The following is a 21,308-nucleotide window of genomic DNA, read 5'->3' on the forward strand; positions in this document are numbered from 1 at the left end:
CAAAAAGGACACTGAAAAGCTCCTTCAGGGCAGGAGATTTAAACATGAGAATCATTTGAGGAACCAATTGACTGAGTCTGTTTTGGTTTATGCACATGATTTCTGTATGGCCACATAAAATACAGTAGAATGTTTTAGTTGATATTTCATAGTGATTGTTTCCCCCTTGTACGTATAGAGATAAATAATGTATACTGTGTATTCAAAAAATAATAAATGACTGTGTATTGGACAGACTGCAGAGCATGTGAATGCTGTATGTTTATAAACCCATCAAACCCCACATTTTGCCTTGTTAGCGCAGTGATGCTGAGATTCTATCAATGAGAAATGGCTCTTGTTCCCATGGAAACAGTTATGAATGAGAAGGCCCCAGTAACCGTAGAAACTGTCTGAATGAGGAATTGCCGGTTGCTATGGGGATATGGTATATTGTGAGGAAGTCTATGGTGAGAGTCATCCTCATCGGCTCTCTAAACAAACAAAAAACCTGAATGTATTTTTGACTTTGCTGCTGGTACAATATCTGTAGAGTATCGCTAACCGAATGGCAGTGCTTTGACTAGTAGCAGCACTGACCTACATTTACACTTCCTTTCTGTTTTTTCTCATTCTCAGCCGTACACACATTGTCCCATACTCACAGTGTGTGTCTGGGATTGTGGTGAGATGGATTGGCAGATGCCTCCCAGTGGGCTGCCCCCTGTCAGTGCAGTGTAAACACCTGTGAGTCCTCCTCTGTATCCCATAAACCCAATCTGCCAGGTTCTTTGGGAGCTCAACTGGAGCTCACACACCCACCGTTCACCTTCCTAAACCCCCCAAGCTCAAAACATCAAGGCATCTCTCTCAGCACATCCAGTCTAGTGAAAATAAAATTGTATGTAGCTTTACAGTGGGGGTCTTAAATCTAGATTACCTGGGGCCTCTACCTAGTAGTAGTAGTAGTAGTAATAATAATAATAATAATAATAATTATTATTATTATTATTATTATTATTGTTTTTATTTTTATGAATAGGCCTTCAGCTGAATTTATTTGACAATGACATGAGGGTTTTATTCATTCATAATATTGAATTTTGCAAAATCATCTCACATTTAATTATCATGGGTTACTTTAGTTCGAAATATACTGTTGATGAATATTCTTGTCATTGATAGAGGTTCTAATTTCTTAATTTTTTTTGTAAAGATCAAGACTTATTTTAGGTTGTTTTGTATTTTAAAAGCTTGTACTTATTTTCAGACGAATGCATGATTACACCACTCAGAAAACATTATCCTTAAGTCTGTGCTAAGACATTACAAGCAGCCTGCTGGATTTGCAGGTCACAGTGCTCCTACCTAAGCCAAAAACAGATGCAAAAACACTGGCTCAGGTGCACAAACTGGGTTGTAAATGAATTAACAGAACAGACAGAATTAATAATAAACAAACAGTTGGGCATATGATTACATAAACAAATAGACAAACAAATATATATATATATATGTGTGTGTGTGTGTGTGTTCTGAAGTTCTTTTCAAACAGGTATAACTTTTACTTTTTGCATTGTTTTTATATTAAAGGGGTCCTATTATGCTTTTTCACTTTTTTAATTTTAGTCAGTGTGTATGTTTGGGCATAAAAAATATCTAGAAAGTTACAAATCTCAAAGTCCACTCTAAAGGGAGATATTTCCTTTTTTTAAAAATCCCTTTTCAAGAACTACAACGAACGATTCGTTTGGACTACAGCGTTGGTTTCCGGGCTTTGTGATATCACAAAGTGGCCTATTAGAATAGCATTAAAAATAATTTAATTTTCCGCCTACAGAAATTCGAATGGTTGGGGGGTGGGGAGTAGGGTTGTGACGGTGAGGAAATTTTCCCACCGGTTAATCGACGTGTGACAACACCGGTAATACCGGTATCACCGCGGGGGCGGGGGCATTTCCTCTTGTCCTCGCTTTCCGTCTCTTCCTTCTCGCATTTTACTTTCACTTTCAAATAGCAGCAATTCGGAGTAAAGCAATTGTTCGTTTTTAGTTCGTTTGAATTTTACCTCTTTTCCTCGCTTTCCGTCGCTTTTAAATAGCTTAAAAGCGCTGTGCGCATTTTACTTTCACTTTTGAATTAGCGGCAGTTAGGCGTCAATTGCTTGAATACAACCACAAAATACAACGTCAAACTCACTTTAGCGTATATTCTTGTCAGTCAGCTCGACTCACTCTCCTCACTGGAGAAATGAAATCTGATCTGTGATGGGACTGTCGTTCGGCACGCTGCATTGAGCAGCCGCGTTCAGTTTTTAATTGTAGTGTCTGTTCTTTTACTGAACTAAATGATTTTTATTTCTATAAAAAAATCAAAAAGACGGTGGGGGTCGGTGTTGCGGCTTAACACCGGTATCACCGTTAGCACCATCTATCGCGGCAATCCTAGTGGGGAGGGGCGAGGTTGTGGTTAGAAGACTTGGTTGAGTGAGTACATCAGACGAGACGACGAAGAAGAGCTGCTGTGCTGTAGCTTCAAATTTTTGGCATGTCTAGAACAATTCTTACAAGTACAACACGACGTAGCTGGGCACCACGGACAAATGCCGAACAGCGCCGCCAGTGTGCCTACACTCATAGAAAATAATGTATTTGAATTTTAAAGATGTGGCGCGACGCAACGCTGCGCTTCTCGTCCGGTGCGCGACTGCCTGAAAGCTGTTTTTTTCACCTCCGTGCCCAAACATCTTTGTTTGGGCTTCTGAAAGCGGATGATGTCAGGAAACAGTGGTTGCAATTTATTTTTTATCTCCGTTCCTGAGCATTATAACCCCAATTTGCTATTGTGTGCTGCGCATTTTACTGAGGACAGCTTCCACAACATGAGGGAGTACAGTGCCTGCCGGATTCGCCAAAAAGCTTTTGTTGAAAGACAGAGCAAGGGGCGTGGCAGTACTGAAACACCGTCTAAGCTGTTCGCCAATCACAACGCACTGGGACAGCTAACCAATCACAACCCATTTTGTTTTTCGGAAGGCGGACCTTCATCAAAGCCGGAACTAATCGAGCCGTTTGTGCCAGGATGGGGAGAAAGGTCTTTTAATAATGTAAATTATGTGAAAAATAATGCGTTTTTCGAACCACCAAGCATGAGAGCATGTTCTAGTACACCCCCAAAACAAAATCGAGACTTTGTAAAAGAGCATAATAGGACCCCTTTAAAAATTTTCCTCGCTCTTCCAAGAGTTTGAATGGGAGTAAGCGGGTGTTTTTTTCAACAGTCCAAAAGTAATCAAATAAAGTGTGCGCATGCGTAATAAAACGTGCACGGAAGCACGGAGGAGAGATCCGAACAAAACAACGGTCACTAATTAGAAGTACAAAATGAGGATTTGTAAAGAAGAATGTCGGAGGATTTCGATATAAACCAAGAGGAGTCTAGTTTTCCTTTGGAAAAGTAAGAAAACGTTGCTTCCTTTGCTCCTGTAAACAAACTCGCGAGACTAGCGTATCTCACTGGCGTGTGCGCGACGCATATGTCCTCCGTCATCCACCAGAACGGCTTGCACGTATGACAGTCAGCGGAAGTGAGAAAAAACTATTTATAACATTTTAAATATGGATATTTTTCTTACAAAAATGCATCGATTCGCTACAGGAGACCTTTATTCACACCCCGAAGCAGTGTGAGGCACGTTTTAATATGGATGCGCGTGTTTTATTTGATTACTTTTGGACTGCTGAAAAAAAAAAACATCTGCTTACTCCCATTCAAACGCTTAGAAGAGCAAGGAAACATTTGAATATAATTCGACTGGTTGAAAGACATATACACCTATGCTTTAAGGGTAAGTAAAAGATGGGCTAATTTTCATTTTTGGGTGAACTAACCCTTTAACTGCATGTATGTTTGTTCGTTTATATACATAATGTTAATGTATAATCCTATTAATTCTGAGTCAAGATTTTCTTTTGTTTTGTTTTGTTTTAGAACATGTACACTAACTGCTAGGCCTGTTCTGTTTTGTTTTGTTTTGACACTTTATGTACCTTTACAGTGGGGGTCTTAAATTTAGATTACCTGGGGGCCTCTAGGTATTTATTTTATTGTTTTAGAACATGTACACTAACTGCTAGGGCTGTTTTTTGTTTTGTTTTGTTTTTATGATTAGGCCTTCAGTTGAATTGGATTACAAAGTTAATTTTTCTTTATTTGACGTGTGGTTTGGCTCGGTGTCTGCCTCTTCTTCGTTTTTTTTATTTTTTTTACGGTCATTAAAGCTCAAGCCATTCGGTCATTTTATTTGTGCATGTATGTTTGATAAATTGTATACATAATGTTAATGTGAAATCCTGAGTCAGAATTTGCCCGTTGTGTGGACCAAATGTCCCCCAATAGTAAAACCTGAAATTACAGGTTTTACCAACAGTCTATATAAGGAACATGGCTCAATAAACATATTTTAAAAAATATCTTAATATTAGGAACAGGGTTGCGAACCAAAAGCGTCATTAGCTCATTATAAATCAGTGGAAGTCAATGAAATGTCCCCACCCTCATAGAAACACAAATGTGAGAGCGTGTTAGAGAACGGGGGAGAAAGTGTTGTATAATAAGTCCGGTACAGCTGACAGTGGTGGCTCTCAGGCTGCAGCTCTATAAATAGACGAGGAGAGATGGGAATAAATCAGCCAGTCAGCATCTTCCTCTCACTCTCATCCAGCTCCTCCCCTTTCTCTGTTCCCTCTTCCTCCTCCAAACCCCTTTGGCTCTCTTTCTTCACCTCCTCCCCCTTTGCTCTGTTCATTCTCTCTCTCTCCCCTCCTTTCTTTCTCATTTCTGTCCATCCCCAGTAATTTACATTAATATTAACTGCATAACCAGTCTTCCTTCTGCCTCTCCTATTTCCTTTGCTTTTTTCTGTGCTTTTTTGCTTTTAGTTTGTTCTATTGAACACAAAGATGAAGGCAGCAGATTTGTTTAGTTGACACTCATATCAAAGCAGTTTTAGACCGGTAGTAATGTGTCAAGGGTCATTTTCCTATATGTCCTTCCCAATGAAGCCGGTTTAGGTTGTCAGCTGTGTCCAGAAACACGTGGTGTTTAAACTGATATTTTACTGCTGCAACCATGGGTCTGAATGTTTATTAAAATTCCTGTGTCACATATTTCACTAGCAGCGGTGCTGTGTCGATTCAGTTGGATTCACGTCTTTGTTCTTCTCTGCATGTTATCACTGAAGAGAATCAGTTTCCAGTGACTTTCCTGCACAAATAAAGGTCATATGAATACAAAGCAGCGGTATCCACATTTATCTCTATTCTCTGCGCATGGACCTCTGACATTCACTCTGCAGGGGGACGGGCAGTGTGTGCCATCCTCTCTGAAACCATTAGTGCCCACTGCTTATTTTCTTGGAGTCCATAGTCTTGGATGCACACACTGTCGAGTAGATGCCTGACTAGGGGAAGTGTTACTACTGTATGGTCATTTAGGATTTTTCAGATCAGAATGGGCATTAGTTTAGTCTGGATGCAAATAGGTTTACATGAGCTCGGGTTAAGCGCCTTTGTCTGCTTTTACACATGCTTTTCCCATTTCAAAAAAGCTGTCACTAAAAGCAAATCCTGTATGAGTAGAAGGGCTGCTGTCTACCACAATATCCCAGGTTAAACTAAAGTATTTTCTTGTCTCTCCAGAATCCTGTCCACAGTGGGCACAGACCTTGATCTGAGGACGCTGCGTGCTGTTCGAGTGTTGAGACCCCTCAAACTGGTGTCTGGGATTCCCAGTGAGTAACATTGTCATTGTTTACTCATGTACAGTATATGTACAGGTGTTGGACAAACTAACGTGAATACTCATTATTAAAAGTTCATATAATTTGTGTAGGCTACAGGAAAAAAACAACAAAATAAATGATTTGCTTATATTTCTCTTTTTATTGTCTATATTCTTTAGTTTGTAAATTAGTGTAGTATACGTTTTGTTCATCATTGTTTAGGACAAGCCATCTGTGAAATGGGTGATTTGTCAGACTTCCAATAAAAAGGACAAATCTTGGGAGCCCATTTAGCAGGAGCCTCTGTAACCCTGACAGCCAAAGAACAAAAATCTTAATTAATGATCATGGCTGCATAAACAAAGCATGGCAAGACTTTATCAGCAAAGAAGAATAGTGGGTGAGAATTGAAGGTGAATGAAAGGGACTGTTGAACACTAAGAATGATTGACCCTGTATCTGCAAAAGCAATGCATCACACTAGGTTTGAACTCATTAGGTGCTTTCACACCAGAGGAACTTTTACATAGTCCCTAGAACTATTGGCAGAAGTTCCCACTTTTTGGCATGTTCGCACCGCAAGAACTAGGAACGTATTTAGGTCTAGGAACTCCTTTTGGGGGAACTAATTTAGCTCCTTCAGAGTAGGGACTAAAACACTTCTATAGGAACTACCAGTGACGTAAGTGTACACTGAGTGGACAAACGCATGCGAAACCCCGGCTACCTGGCATTTTTAAAAAGCCGTGTAAAAATATTTACTCTACGAACATGGAAAATGGTGCTAACGGTATTTACCTGTTGTCTGCAGCGTTATGTTCTTTTCTCAGCCTCGATGATATGTAACCCTGCAAGTTGTCACAGGAGATTTAGTCAGATTTTCACACTCTTTTCACTCTCGTTAAGTGTGTGTTTACATTCCATCTCCATAATCGCGAAACCCACACAACACAACAAAAACAGCTCCGATCACGACGTCCTCCATTCACCGGTTGTTGACGTTTGTAAATGCCGCCAATAAAGACGCCACTATCGCCGCTTCAGAATTCCCGCTGCTGGTGCGAATGCAACCAGGAAAACGGCCCGAGGGAGAAATTGGTTCTCTAGGAACCACCCTGGTGGCTAGTTCCCAGAACTAAGTTCCTAGAACTGCGCGGTGCGAAAGTGCCTATTGAAGACACATGGCCAATTTGATGTGTTTAAAAATGCACCTGCGAATGTCATATAAGAGCTTGGTTAAAGAGAAGGGTTAAAGGGATAGTTCACCCAAAAATGACAATTACTCCATGATTTACTCACCCTCAAGCCATCCTAGGTATATATGACTTTCTTCTTTCAGATAAATACAAATTATGACAAACTGCCATTATAAAGCTTGGAAGAGCCAGGACATTTTTTAATATAACTCTTTAATATAACTACTTTTTGGGTGAACTATCCATTTAAATTGCGTTAGGTTCCTCAAATGAAACTATCACATGACCTGAGTAGACTTGAATACAGTGCAGAGTAAGGATTGCGTTTATGATGCTGATGCAGTATATTAGAAGTATGATAATTCTCAGTTTACGTTGTACCCTTTGTGCCCATTATACCCTTTGCCAAGCTTTGAAATCCAATTTTATGCTGCAAAGAAAAAACTAAACTAAGACCTTCGACAATGTAAAAATGCTTGTTCTCTTTCTTCCAGGCTTGCAGGTTGTGCTTAAATCCATCATGAAGGCTATGATCCCTCTGCTGCAGATCGGTCTGCTGCTCTTCTTTGCCATCCTCATGTTCGCCATCATTGGTCTTGAGTTCTACATGGGCAAATTTCACACCACTTGCTTTGACAACATCACTGGTAGGCCTTTATGTGCTTGTTCTCACTCGCAGATTTTTTTCATTCATGATCTCCAAAACTTTGATTGTGTATGAAAAAAAAACACCCTTTTCTTTCTGATAGATGAGATACGAGAGGAGTTTCCATGCGGAAATGACACTAACGCTCGGACCTGTCCTAATGGAACAGTATGTAAAAAGTACTGGATTGGACCCAACTATGGTATTACCCAGTTTGACAACATCCTGTTTGCCGTGCTCACAGTCTTCCAGTGCATCACCATGGAGGGCTGGACTGACCTGTTATACTATGTAAGTCACATTGCAAAAATTTCACTAAAGCCATAGAGTCCTTATTTAATTTTTGGATTTTTTGACCTAAGCTTAAATAGACTGCAAACAATGTTTCAAGAGAAATGTTCAATTCTGATTGTTCTAAAGTGCTTGTGTGAAATCATAAATACATACATGCATACATACACACTACATACACACCCTACACACTACTGTTCATTTACTTGATCAAAAATACAATAAAAATGGTAATCTGTGAAATTGTGAGCAATTTTAAATATTCATGTTTTCTGTTTTAATATATTTTAAAATGTATTACAGTGATGGCAAAGCTGAATTTTCTGCATTATTACTTCAGTCTTCAGTCACATCACATGATCATTCAGAAATCATTCTAATATGTTGATTTGTTGCTCAAGAAACATTTCTCATTACAATCAATGTTGAAAACACTTGTGCTGCTTAATACTGTGGAAACTGTGATGCTTTCAGGATTCTTTTAAAAATAGAAAGTTCAAACAAAACCGCATTTAATGGAGTCAATAAAATGCTTTCTTGCTGAATAAAAGTGTTACAGTATTTCTATTTAATATATATTTTATAGCAGCACAGTAGTCTTTGTGCAAGAAGCGCAAAAACACTTTTGTCTCAGATGGGCTTGGAATTGGTGGGCCTCACCTTTTAACATGGACATCCTGTATTATTATGGTTTTGATTAATCCTCCGAGTAGAGGATTACTGATTTCTTTTACTTAAAGATTATCAGAAAGTATCCAATCTAAGGGACTGAACAGCCCCACCTAATCCACATCCACTGTACCTTTCAGTCGCAGACATACAGTAAGCAAAATCTCGCCTATAGAGTCAAAGATGGCGCAGTGCATTTATAGTCTTATCGCTCGTGGCCAGCCTGTCCACTCTGAACAGACAGTGCTGTTTCCGGTGAGTTCACCTGCCTTCTGCGCCAGAAAATAGGGCAGTGAAGTCAATGCTATGTTCAAGATTTTCACAAACTAATGATGTTACCTCAGGGGCCAGTTTAATCCCAATGCCACGTCAATCCATCTCACAAATCAACAGCATGTTTAAGGATTAAAGGTTTATTTTAGAAATGATCTTGCTTGCCAGTGAGAATTAGTCTGAGGATGGTTATTCCTAAGGCTTGCAGTTCTGTACAGCCCAATCAGATGTCATCATCTCTTATTTGGTCTTACTGTATTTTTATCCCTGTTTTCTTTTTATAACTTTTGCTGCTTGGCTCGCTGTACCCCAATTTTTACTTGCTCCAGCTTATTTCTTCCTCCTGTTTCTCTCCAGTGAACGGGGCTCTATATATAACAGACCCTGCTCAACTGAAGTTATTCTTGCAGCTGCTGAGAAAGAAACCTATGAAAATTTAATTGCAAAAAAGCTGCAGTACATACTGGGGCTTTCAGAGCTCTCAGACACGCAGAGAGAGTGAAGGAGCGGACGAAAAAGAAGTGGGGCAGATCAAGGGAGACTATGGGGCGTAGCTACAACAAAATGCCATTGTATATTACAAATATTGACAAATTACTGTAAATGGAAAATAAAATCTAAAGATCTCAGCAGATTCAGCTGGGTTATTTTAAAATATCTTTAAAGGATTAGCTAGTTTACTTCAGATATGAGTTCCGGACAGGGCTGCGACGATAAATCGATGCATTGAGATTCGTGGATCGATTCTGAGGAGATTTTAAGAATGCATCGCGATTCTCTCTGTAATTGATTCTGAGCTTAGTTTTTAACAGCAGATGGCGTTCTAATCTAGTTTTTATCTGCACACTCAAATGCTCACGAAGAAGAGCGCTTGTGCGTTTGACTGAGTCATGTAACGTTAATTTCACCTCAAGTTTAGAATGCTTTTATGAAGCGAGATTAATGTAAACACAGCCCACTGTGAACACCCTTGTAATTCGCTTCAACCTTTTCGAAGTTTATGAATTATTATTTTAGATTCAACCGTTCAAGTGTGTGTAAGGATTTGGAAGCAAGCAGAGTACGGCTGTTTCTAAAGCATGCAGTGCCATCTGCTGTTCAAAACTAAGCTCAGAATCGATTCGAGAAAGAATCGCGATGCATTTGGAAAATCTCAGAATCTATGCTGAATCATTTCTCGATTCACGATGCATCGATTTATTTTCCCGGTCCTAGTTCTAAACCCTTATGAACTTTTAGTTGTTGTTGTTTTTTTTTGGAATGCAAAAGGATATTTAGTGTTGATGCCGATAGCCTAGTGGGCAGTGCGCCGAAATATAATGTTGTTGCGTTGCGGCTGTCCCGAGTTTGAATCCCCCCCAACCCAACCCAACCCAACCCACTTCGCTTCCTGTCTACTCTACACTATCCTATTTTAATAAAGGCAAAATGCCCAAAAAAATTATATTTAAAAGGAAATATTTATCACAATGTCCAGGCTGCTTTTTACATTCAATGAAAGTCTAAGATTTTGAGTGAATAACAACTTAAATTTGAGTTTGTTCCTCATACGCAGCTATTGCAAGCTCCAGAACATTTGAATAATAATTGAATATAATGCACTAGCAATATGGCCTATTTTTTATTATTCTTTAATGGTGCTTTTTGTGTCCTTTTGAGCTTGACAATCCTTGTTCCCCATCCACTTTCACTATGGAAGAGAGTAGCTTGGACATTCTGCTAAACATCTTTTGTGTTCCTTGGAAGAAAGGAAGTCATACAGGTTTTGAACGACATAACGTAAGTAAATGATGACACAGTTTTCATTTTTTGGGTGAACACTTCCTTTAAAACAAAATGTGCCTCCTTGAAAATACCAAAAATGTGTAGAGATTGTAACATCATCTCCAGATTTCCTAAAGCAGCACTTGTGGGCTGTTTCGATCTGGGCTTTTGTAGCCTGGGCTTCTTCCCTAGAGGCAGCCAGTGGAGCAATGCCACACAAGATGGCTGCCCATTTGTTCCTCTCTGCAGTGACAGGGTGCAGCGGTGCTGAGCACCCAGCTGTGTGTACCACAGATGAAGCAGCCCCAGCCAGATGGTTGCCATTCTCAGGTTGCACGTCGCATGGTACGTGGTGTCCTAGGATCTGCCACAGTTCTGTCATAGATGTTCTCATCCTCTGTTAGTGGGGTCAAATTTCCCGTCACCTTATAAAAATTACCAAATAAAAATGGCAAACATTCTGATGTCTTTCTACTGTGGAGAGTCTTGGGAAGACAAACACAAAGAAAACCAGATGAACAAACCGTACTCTCAGCTGGAGAGAGAAAAAATGTTTGGATGTGTGCCTCATGGTACTGACTGGGCTGCTTTATGCCGTTACAGAGCAATGATGCTTCAGGGAGTGCATGGAACTGGATGTACTTCATCCCCCTCATCATCATCGGCTCCTTCTTCATGCTCAATCTTGTGCTGGGTGTGCTGTCAGGGTAAGAAACCTCTCTCAGACAGTGTGAGCTCTTCTCAAATTCTGCGCTGATTTTTTTCAGGTCTACACTGGTGCATTGTTTGATTTGCTTATGAATTAGTGTTCATGATAGTTTTGTGGATTTTATGTGGACTATAGAGTTTGTGGATGTTATGTGTTTAAAAAATTACGTTTTTGTGTATTGTGTGATTTTTTTTATTTTTTTATTTATTTATTTTTTTTTTTATTAGCCCATACAGAGGTAGATATCTTGGGGATACCACCACAAATGAAAATGACTTTAGATTAAAAAATTTTACAGGTGCAATTATAGAAATTTTCATTATATTTTTTTATTATATTATCAGCAGAGCAATTTTAATAAAAACTGAGTGAAAATAGCATCTTGTGCTTCAGTGGAAAGAAATCTGATCTCTTGTACAAATAAGTTCACATGTCAGTGTCACATTTTTTTTATTAGTGAGCTAGTGCAGAATCTGAGATATTTCTTAATCATTTTGTCATCATTATCTTTTTTTGTAACTTATTTTTAGATTTAAATTGCATTTTGAATCCCAGATTATTTTTGTGTTGTTTCAGACATTAATACAAGTTAATTAATGAAATGTATATAAATTCCTGAATTTCAGTATTTGTTGCACATTCTTTATTAAAAAGTCCCTCAAAAATATTTAAAAACACAAAATTTTCATTATCTATCGATAAAGACATCCGAAGCTTAAAATGCTTAGAATTATGCCTAAACATCTTATGTTATTACGAAGTCCCACGCTTGACATGCAGAAAAAAAATAGGTGTAATAGAATTAGTTCCCTCATTTAAATTTAGTACAACGTGGCCACAATTTAACTAAAGAGCGGAAAATTAACTAAGTAGTGGGAAAGAATTGTTAATCTGTGGCCAAGATGACTTGTTTTTTTCCCTCTCCAAAAATCTCCAAAATAATTAGTATGTATGTGCATTTTGTGTTCTTCCATTGACAAGTATTTGTTTGCATGCATGTGTATGTGATACAGTGAGTTTGCCAAAGAAAGGGAGCGTGTGGAGAACAGGAGAGAGTTTCTTAAGCTGAAGCGTCAGCAGCAGATAGAGAGAGAGCTGAACGGATATCTGGAGTGGATCTGCAAAGCAGGTAAATGCCATAGAAAGAGCCATTAAATACTCCAGAGAGAAGCTAAAGCCAAGAATTCAGATAGTAGCTTGTCTCTTTTGATACGGATGTCTTTACACTTGTGCGTCTCACTATTGGAGCATGCTGATAACATACACAATGTTTTATTAGGCTTCGTTTAAGCACTAGAAATTGTCCCCATTTTCATGCCTTTTGCAGTGGTTTGATTTGAATCTGTTTTGATTCTGTACAGAAGAAGTGATTTTGGCTGACGAGGACCATGACCCAGATGACCGGATGCCCTTTGACGGTATTTACGTGAACTCCTCCATCCTTCCTTCCTTTTCATCCCCCTCTGCTCCTCTCTTTGCTCCCTCACTGGGACTAGGTGTTGATTTCTCATTGTAAAAGAAGAGAGAGATCAATAGCGTGTTGGCTTTGCTGAGGGGGTGATATTGTATACTTCTTGTCCATATGCACAGTTAATGTAGTGTTCATGGGTACATTTACATGGGCCGTCAGTCTGTAGCTTACAGCAGACATGTGATAGACACACTACACTTCCTAGTTGTCTCGTTTAGTTCTTTCTGTTCATCTATCTGTTATGCATTAATATTTTAGGTTGTCAGAATCTGTATGTATATTTGATCTGTATGCGACTGTGGTCTGTTACACACAGGCTCGCGAAGGAGGCCTACCATCAAGAAGAATAAAGCAGACTTGCTCGATGCAGAGGATGGAGATGGAGATATAGGTGCATTTGAGTTATATAAAGAACACACAAATACACTTGTAGTTTTTTTTGGCTCAGGGTTGATCAATGGGGTTTTGGCATAAAAATGACCATAAAAAACATGTTAGTTTTTGGTATTCTTTAAAAGACGATTTAAAAACCTTAGGATAATATTGATAAAAAGTAACATGGTGTATATCATAGCACTGAGCTATTATTAATATTTTGAATCGGTTTTCTTTTTTTCTTCTTTTTCTTTTTCGTATATGTATATGTGTGTGTGTATATATATATATACATCTTTGGAGGGAGTTGAAAATCTGTGTTGCCCAGCAACAGCCCCAAAACATTACTGCTCTAGAGGAGATCTGCATGGAGGAATGGGCCAAAATACCAGCAACAGTGTGTGAAAACCTTGTGAAGACTTACAGAAAACGTTTGACCTCTGTCATTGCCAACAAAGGGTATATAACAAAGTATTGAGATGAAATTTTGTTATTGACCAAATACTTATTTTCCACCATAATTTGCAAATAAATTCTTTAAAAATCCTACAATGTGATTTTCTGGATTTTTTTTCTCATTTTGTCTCTCATAGTTGAGGTATACCTATGATGAAAATTACAGGCCTCTCTCATCTTTTTAAGTGGGAGAACTTGCACAATTGGTGGCTGACTAAATACTTTTTTCCCCACTGTATGTCCAACTCCTTTTTTGAGACTTTGGTCATGTTTAGCATGAGAATCCAACTCTTTAGCAGCATGAATAAGTCAGAATGCATGACATAGCATTAGACATTCCCTTTGAGTAATACCCTCAAAAGTATTACATTTTGGACACTTAAAAATATCTGAATAGCATTTTCATCATATTAACAGTGGATGTTCAGTTAGTTTGACAACTATTACATTTCCTAATTGTAATATTAAACAGCATATCTATTGTTTGAACAGTATCTCTGTCATTTGAAATCAACAATTTTCTTGCTTTTAAAAAGTGTGAAGGCCAACAATTCACTAAAAATGTTTTTTTTATTGGTCTTATGAAGTATTCTAATTTGTTGAGATAGTGAATTGGTGGTATTGATAGTGAATCCAAAATCATCACAATTAAAAGAACCAAAGACTTAAACTACTTCAGTGTGTGTGCATTGAATTTATTTAATACACGAGTTTCACAATTTGAGTTGAATTACTGAAACAAATGAACTTTTCCACGACATTCTAATTTATTGAGATGCCCCTGTGTTTAAAATATGTGCCCCCCCCCCCTCCATATTTAAAAATGTGGCTGCACAAATGGTTTTCTTTCTTTTCTTTGTATCTTTGACCTTTGCAAATGCTCTTTGTCTCTGTCTGTTTCCCTCTCTCTCTTCAATCCAGACTTTGCTGAGTTCATCTTCCTGGGGATCTTTATGTCGGAGATGTTTATTAAGATGTATGGGCTGGGGACCAGACCTTATTTGCACTCCTCCTTCAACTGTTTTGACTGCATTGTGAGTTTCTCCCATCCCTCCTTCTTTTACTAAATCCAAAAAACATTTGAAGGAAACCAAGCCATTATTCCAGCCAATCATTGCTCTTTCAGGTCTTAATGTTGATATAGTTACTGAAGTTGTTTGTATAATTTGTAATTCACTGTACTAAATCAGTTTCTTAATCAGTATTTCAGTGTTTTGGATGTTTAATAAATTATTTTGTGAGAACTGTGTGAAGCAGATATGGGTTAGTGTTTGACGTTGGGTAAGGGTTTTTTGTTTTGTGGCTTGCTGTTATTGAATGAGCTTTAAATTTGTGTTTCATATATGTGTGTGTCTTTGTGTGTGTGTGTGGGACAGGTCATTTGTGGCAGCATTTTCGAGGTGCTCTGGTCTATGATCCAGCCAGGAACCTCGTTTGGGATCAGTGTGTTACGAGCTCTCAGGTTACTGAGGATCTTCAAAGTGACCAAGTGAGTCTCTCACGTCTCGAGTCCCATGTCTGTCTTTCTGTCCCACTCTTTGAACTGTTTTAAGAAGGACTAAGCATTTTAAATGTCCTTCTTTCCCATTTTCAGGTATTGGGCGTCTCTGAGGAACCTGGTGGTGTCTTTGTTGAACTCCATGAAATCCATTATCAGTTTACTCTTCCTCCTTTTCCTCTTCATCGTGGTCTTTGCTCTGCTGGGCATGCAGCTTTTTGGAGGACAGTCAGTATAACACTACAATACACATAATAACATAATTTTTTTAACATTTATTTCCATAGGTCATCAGAGTCAGTCCATTCCCTAAATAAGGCATGGCATGGCATGGAAATACTCTGTGTAACAACAATATAACCACCATTTCTTCTCTTCAGGTTTAATTTTGAAGCCGGCACACCACCTACAAACTTTGATACTTTTCCTGCAGCAATAATGACAGTATTTCAGGTGAGCAAATGTGCCCATCAAACAGTGTGCAATCATTCTGTGTGTTTTCCATGGCTTTGTGATAATGGACCTTCTCTCTGCACCTTAGATCCTGACGGGTGAAGACTGGAACATGGTCATGTATGATGGGATCGAGTCTCAGGGCGGAGTCAAAAAGGGCATGGTCTTCTCAGTCTTCTTCATCGTTCTTACACTCTTCGGCAACTGTATCCAAACACATAGTATTGCATGCTGACATGCTGTTTCGCTTAATTTTCCACATACACCAGTGAAGCATTAATATGATGATCCTTAACCCTTCTGTGAACAGACACTTTGCTCAATGTGTTCTTGGCTATCGCTGTGGACAATCTGGCCAATGCACAAGAGCTGACCAAGGTAAACACATTTTTTGGGTAATGGATCAGGGGTTACAAACAAACAAACAAACAAATAAATAAAGTAGCATTCAGTAAAAAATAAAAACTTTATTTACACACAGCCATGATCAAGTAAAAGTAAATATCAAAAGAAATGCAGACTGGGATCCATCCGGCATGTGGTGTGCTTGGGCTTGTTTAGACATTTCTGAGGGCAAATCAGTGTTGCATCTCTAATAAATAGTTATGTACATGGTAAAAATATAATAAAAAATAATTCTTTATTATTTTCTTATGGTGGTTGCATTAACTCACTAGGCACTAGTATGAGAACTCTCAATGACCATGTTTCTCCTTCTCTCTGTCAGACTGTTTATCCTTCACACTCCCACGCACCAGCGTGCATCACATTTGAACCAATATGCTTCATGTTTCTCTCCATGTATAGGATGAACAGGAGGAAGAGCAAGCAGCCAATCAGAAAATGGCTCTTCAGGCGGCCAAGGAAGTAGCAGAGGTCAGCCCACTGTCTGCAGCCAACCTCTCCATTGCTGCGTGAGTATATTTCTCTCTCATATCTCTCTCTTTGTCCTGATGCCACATTTTCTCTCCCACAATTTCTTTGTCTTCCTTTTATGTTTGTTTTTATGTGTTCAGACTATGTGTTGCTCTTGTATCAGCCAAATAAACATAGGGGTCAATAATAGACAAAAAAATAAAATAAATACAAAACAAACAGCAACACTTTCAATCTGGCTTTTTTGGTTTCCGTCAAACAAGTGTCAAAAATTGCAGCATTGAGGATGATTCCGGTTTGTCAGTGTGCCAATGCATCCAAGTATTTGTCAGGAAAAGAAGAGAGAATCGTGAGAGAATATGTGTGTATTACTGAGGACGAGCTTGTGAATGAGGGAGAAGAGCAAAGAGATGTTCTGTGTTTCTCACATGCTGTTTTCCTCCTCAGCGTGACAGTAAACTCTGAGCGTCTTGATGCAACAGAACACTTTCTGGACTGGTATTTATTCATTTATACTCTTTCTGTTCTTTTGAAACGCCTCTCTGTTCGCCCCACACCTCCCACTCTTTTCCCATCCGCCTTTTCGACATGTGCATTTCCTCCTCGGTTCTCTGTGCTGCTCCCTGCTCTGTTTTCCAGACCGCTGGGTGGGATGGGACGGGTTTGTCACTCCTCGTCTCTTCTTCTCTCTTCATCCTGCTACTCATCACCTGCTGTTCTCCTCTTATCTCCTTTACTTCCTCTCTTTCACATGCTTTGCTCCAAGGGTTGGGCGCCTGTGATGTGTTCACTCCCAGAATTATTATAGTTATCTTCTTTCTGTGTGTGTATTCTGTGAGTGAGTTTGACCCAAGCGGTGCAATCATGCTTTTTAACAAATGGTAGCTGGTAGCTTGTAGGTGGGTATTTTCAGCCTGTGGTAGCTGCAGCAACCTCACTTTTCCCTCTTGATGATTACTAATCTCAGATCTACTGTAAATGTCTCTCTCTCTGTCTCTCTCTCTTTTCTGCAGTAAAGAGCAACAGAAGAACCACAAAGGTTGTAAATCGGTATGGGAGCAGCGCACTAGCGAGTTGAGACGACAGACCCTGATGAACAGCAGAGAGGCTCTTTACAATGAGTTGGACCCTGAAGATCGCTGGAAGGTGAGAAGAAATGACGGAGAAAGACATGCTTGGTCGAAAAGGATGGAGTTAAATATCAGTTATCAGCTGATAAAAAAGTTTTCATTTCATCGGTCAATTATTGCATATTTAATTGTACTTTTCCACTATTTTTTACTTTTTTACATTTAATAACACTGTTAAACGTAATCTCAAATCTCAAAATGAATATCCATTATTTTTTGGAATATTTATAGTGTTGTGATTCCTTAATTTACTTTAAGATTGGTTTCATTTCAAATTGATTGGTTATTTTCATTTATTTAGACAAAATAGTATCACATTTAAATATCAACCATTTATAAACAATAAATGGGAATAAATTGGGCATAATATTAAAATAATTAGAAGCTTAACGCATTAACAAGAATTCTGATATTGGTGTTTTTTAATGTGTTTCCTAATAATAGTATATACAGTGACCCCCAGTTTACAGGTTCAACACAAAAACATTCATTTTTAATTCAGTATTTCTGTCTTGTTTTCCATTATCCTTTAAAGCAAGATAAGTCTAGTGAATAAATTATTTAAACAATCTGCAACAAAATATTAAGTATCATGATATAAATATTTATTTTAATATAAATAGAATGTATATAAATAAATAGATATTAAAGGGTTAGTTTTCCCAGAAATAAAAATGCAGTTATCATGTTCTCACCCTTAAGCTCCAAGCGTGTATGAATTTCTTTATTATGCTGAACACAGAAGAGAATATTTTGAAGAATGTTGGTAACCAAACAGTTTCTGGTCCCCATTGACTTCCATAATATATATTTTTTTCATACTATGGAAGTCAGTGGAGACCAGCAACTGTTTGGTTACCAGCATTCTTCAAAATAGTTTATTTTATGTTCCACACAAGAAAGAATGTCCTACAGCTTTAATATTTTGGTTAATATTTGTCTTGAATTAAGTTCTTATTTGATTGACAAATGTGTGGCCTTAGTTTTGTTTTTATCATGCCTCTAGGTCTCATACTCCCGTCACATTCGTCCCGATATGAAGACACATCTGGATCGGCCGCTGGTCGTGGACCCTCAGGAGAACCGCAATAACAATACCAACAAAACTCATCCGGGTGACATCCAGCCCCAGCACACTCATCAGCTCCTGCACAAACAGCCCAACTTCAATGAGGGGGAGAGTGGAGGAGGAGGTGGAGGGTCTGAGCCCTGGGCAGCGTTGGAAAGGGGGGACTCCACAGGGTCTCGTCGGAGTCTTTTAGGCTCCGAGAGCCATGGGGTGGGTAGAGAGTCTCACCGCAGACATCAGCATGGCGAGCGCTGCAGCCAGGCCCGCCAACACCATAAAACTGCAAAGGATGAGGGAGAGGGCGGAGGGAAGAGACACAGGAGTAAGGGCAGGGAAAGAGGACCTGAGTGTGAGCATGCAGATGGAGGAGAGCGGAAACACAGACATCATCGCCATGAGGGCGAAGGAAGAAAAGAGAGAGGGGTGCGACACCGTACCAGGAAGTGAGTTTAGTCGAAATTAATCTATATAAATGATTTTATATACATATACGTATATGTATATGTATATGTATATGTATATCTCAAATTCTTGAATCGATTTTGCTTGACAATCCTCATAAGGCTGCGGTTCTCTCGGTTGGTTGTGCATCTTTTTCTTCCACACTTTTTCCTTCCACTCAACTTTCTGTTAACATGCTTGGATACAGCACTCTGTGAACAGCCAGCTTCTTTGGCAATGAATGTTTGTGGCTTACCCTCCTTGTGAAGGGTGTCAATGATTGTCTTCTGGACAACTGTCAGATCAGCAGTCTTCCCCATGATTGTGTAGCTTAGTGAACCAAACTGAGAGACCATTTTGAAGGCTCAGGAAACCTTTGCAGGTGTTTTGAGTTGATTAGCTGATTGGCATGTCACCATATTCTAATTTGTTGAGATAGTGAATTGGTGGGGTTTTGTTAAATGTGAGCCAAAATCATCATAATTAAAAGAACCAAAGACTTAAACTACTTCAGTCTGTGTGCATTGAATTTATTTAATACATGAGTTTCACAATTTGAGTTGAATTACTGAAAACTTTTCCACGACATTCTAATTTATTGAGATGCACCTGTATATATGCAAATTCAATCTCTGACACCAGGTGGTGCTTATAGAACAGTAGCAATAAAGGGTTTCCTGGGTTATTGCTGTAGGCAGCACTGTGCATATTAACACTCCTTTAATATGTATTTAACAAAGGTAAGAGGAAAAAGAAAATGCCAACGAAACTTTTCTAAAGACATTCAGTTCTCCTCAGAAATACATCCATATTAACCCAGACCCTAATTCCATAATTATGGTTTTCTTTCAGTATTTCGAGCATCGCAAACAATGAATTGGTTCTGTCTGGTACAGTATTTTCTCTGCTTGCGCGACTATTCTCTCCTCTTTGTGTCCGTCTTCAGTGCATCTGTCTTACAGATAATATAGCATGATGATCACTATGTTTGTGTTACCGAATTGCATCCTGTCAGGAATAACCTGCCCGCGCTGTTTTTAACCTTTTAATTACTGTCATCCTGGGGGAACTCAATTGTGCAGCCGACGCGCTCTCACGACAGCTCACGTTCCCTGGAGAATGGCGACTCCATTCCCGAGACGATCCAGCTGTGTTACCGAATTGCATCCTGTCAGGAATAACCTGCCCACGCTGTTTTTAACCTGGTCGTTTTTGATTATTGTCAGTTTAAATGCCAGCATTGCCAGATATCAAAAAACAAACAAAACAATCTAAAAATAAATAAACCGCAATGAGTCCAAATCTTGAGTTATCTGTCCCTAACTTGCAACCTCCCCCTTTATTCACTTCCTAAATTAAGTGGGAAAAAAATCCACAACCCAGGCTGAGCCCGCGTCCTCAATCACAACTCGCTCAAGGGACGAGGCCATGTACCTCCAAACACGACAAGTTGAGTTTTTACCAAAAAGTTCTATATATATATATATATTTTAGGGATGGGAAGATTCACCGATTCGCTCGGTGCATCGGCATAAAACGTTAACGATGCGATGCATCGGTTTAAAAAGTGCACATCAGATACAAGTTGCCATTTGTATCGCGATGCATCGTTTCTGATGCATTTGCATCGGTAAAAGCCGATTTATTTATATATAATTACTAGTGGATGCGCTATATTTTTATTGTTTAGAAAGTGACCAATATTTTATATGTAGATTGATTTCTCCTCTCTAAACTGTTTCTCAAGCACATTCTCTCATCACCACTGCTGCGTGAATATGACGCATCACAACACCACGGAGACCTGAGGAAATGCAGGGATTAAAGTCCAAACCCTGACCTGAAATAACCTAACCAATCAATCGGGGCGGTTTCATAAACGACATAAGTTCACACAATATCACTAATTTGTGCACGTTTATTTTTAAGCAACTCTTTGTCGATCATGGATCAAATCGATCCACCATGGCTAACAGCGAATATATTTGTGCTGTTTAATGCATTTGATTGTTTTCCTCTGTGCATAACTGACACGTCACAGGTATATTCTTCATCTGTAAATGTCAGAAAGTCACGCAAATATATCCATTTTGCTGTCAGGAGTGGGCGAGGCTTATGCGAGTGAACGAGTGCTGCTCTCTCTCACACATACATACATTCTTCTTTTATATAAACATATTTTCTTCAGACATACATTCTATATATATATATATATATATATATATATATA

At 38.9% G+C, this 21,308-nt stretch overlaps 2 protein-coding genes across 15 annotated transcripts in view; both read left to right on the forward strand.

Moving 5' to 3' along the window:
* LOC107583071 (voltage-dependent P/Q-type calcium channel subunit alpha-1A-like) overlaps window positions 1–14,152 on the forward strand; it is a 66,261-nt gene extending 52,109 nt beyond the window's left edge. Inside the window, exons 4-11 of the mRNA XM_016269165.1 lie at window positions 5,679–5,770; window positions 7,452–7,604; window positions 7,707–7,894; window positions 11,204–11,307; window positions 12,323–12,438; window positions 12,671–12,727; window positions 13,097–13,171; window positions 14,148–14,152. Coding sequence (XP_016124651.1) covers window positions 5,679–5,770; window positions 7,452–7,604; window positions 7,707–7,894; window positions 11,204–11,307; window positions 12,323–12,438; window positions 12,671–12,727; window positions 13,097–13,171; window positions 14,148–14,152 — 790 coding nt within the window. The remainder of the gene's footprint in view (window positions 1–5,678; window positions 5,771–7,451; window positions 7,605–7,706; window positions 7,895–11,203; window positions 11,308–12,322; window positions 12,439–12,670; window positions 12,728–13,096; window positions 13,172–14,147) is intronic.
* Window positions 14,153–14,538: 386 nt separating this feature from the next.
* LOC107582970 (voltage-dependent P/Q-type calcium channel subunit alpha-1A-like) overlaps window positions 14,539–21,308 on the forward strand; it is a 57,059-nt gene continuing 50,289 nt past the window's right edge. For all 14 annotated transcript variants that reach the window (XM_016269007.1, XM_016269006.1, XM_016268996.1 and 11 more), the window contains exons 1-10: window positions 14,539–14,645; window positions 14,988–15,100; window positions 15,206–15,337; window positions 15,490–15,562; window positions 15,651–15,768; window positions 15,873–15,940; window positions 16,370–16,476; window positions 16,886–16,936; window positions 17,452–17,584; window positions 18,575–19,080. In XM_016269007.1, the coding sequence (XP_016124493.1) occupies window positions 14,565–14,645; window positions 14,988–15,100; window positions 15,206–15,337; window positions 15,490–15,562; window positions 15,651–15,768; window positions 15,873–15,940; window positions 16,370–16,476; window positions 16,886–16,936; window positions 17,452–17,584; window positions 18,575–19,080 (1,382 nt within the window). In that variant the 5' untranslated portion in view covers window positions 14,539–14,564. The remainder of the gene's footprint in view (window positions 14,646–14,987; window positions 15,101–15,205; window positions 15,338–15,489; window positions 15,563–15,650; window positions 15,769–15,872; window positions 15,941–16,369; window positions 16,477–16,885; window positions 16,937–17,451; window positions 17,585–18,574; window positions 19,081–21,308) is intronic.

This window comes from Sinocyclocheilus grahami, unplaced genomic scaffold (genome assembly GCF_001515645.1).
Source record: "Sinocyclocheilus grahami isolate Dianchi unplaced genomic scaffold, SAMN03320097.WGS_v1.1 scaffold49.1, whole genome shotgun sequence".
NCBI classification, from domain to species: Eukaryota; Metazoa; Chordata; class Actinopteri; order Cypriniformes; family Cyprinidae; genus Sinocyclocheilus; species Sinocyclocheilus grahami.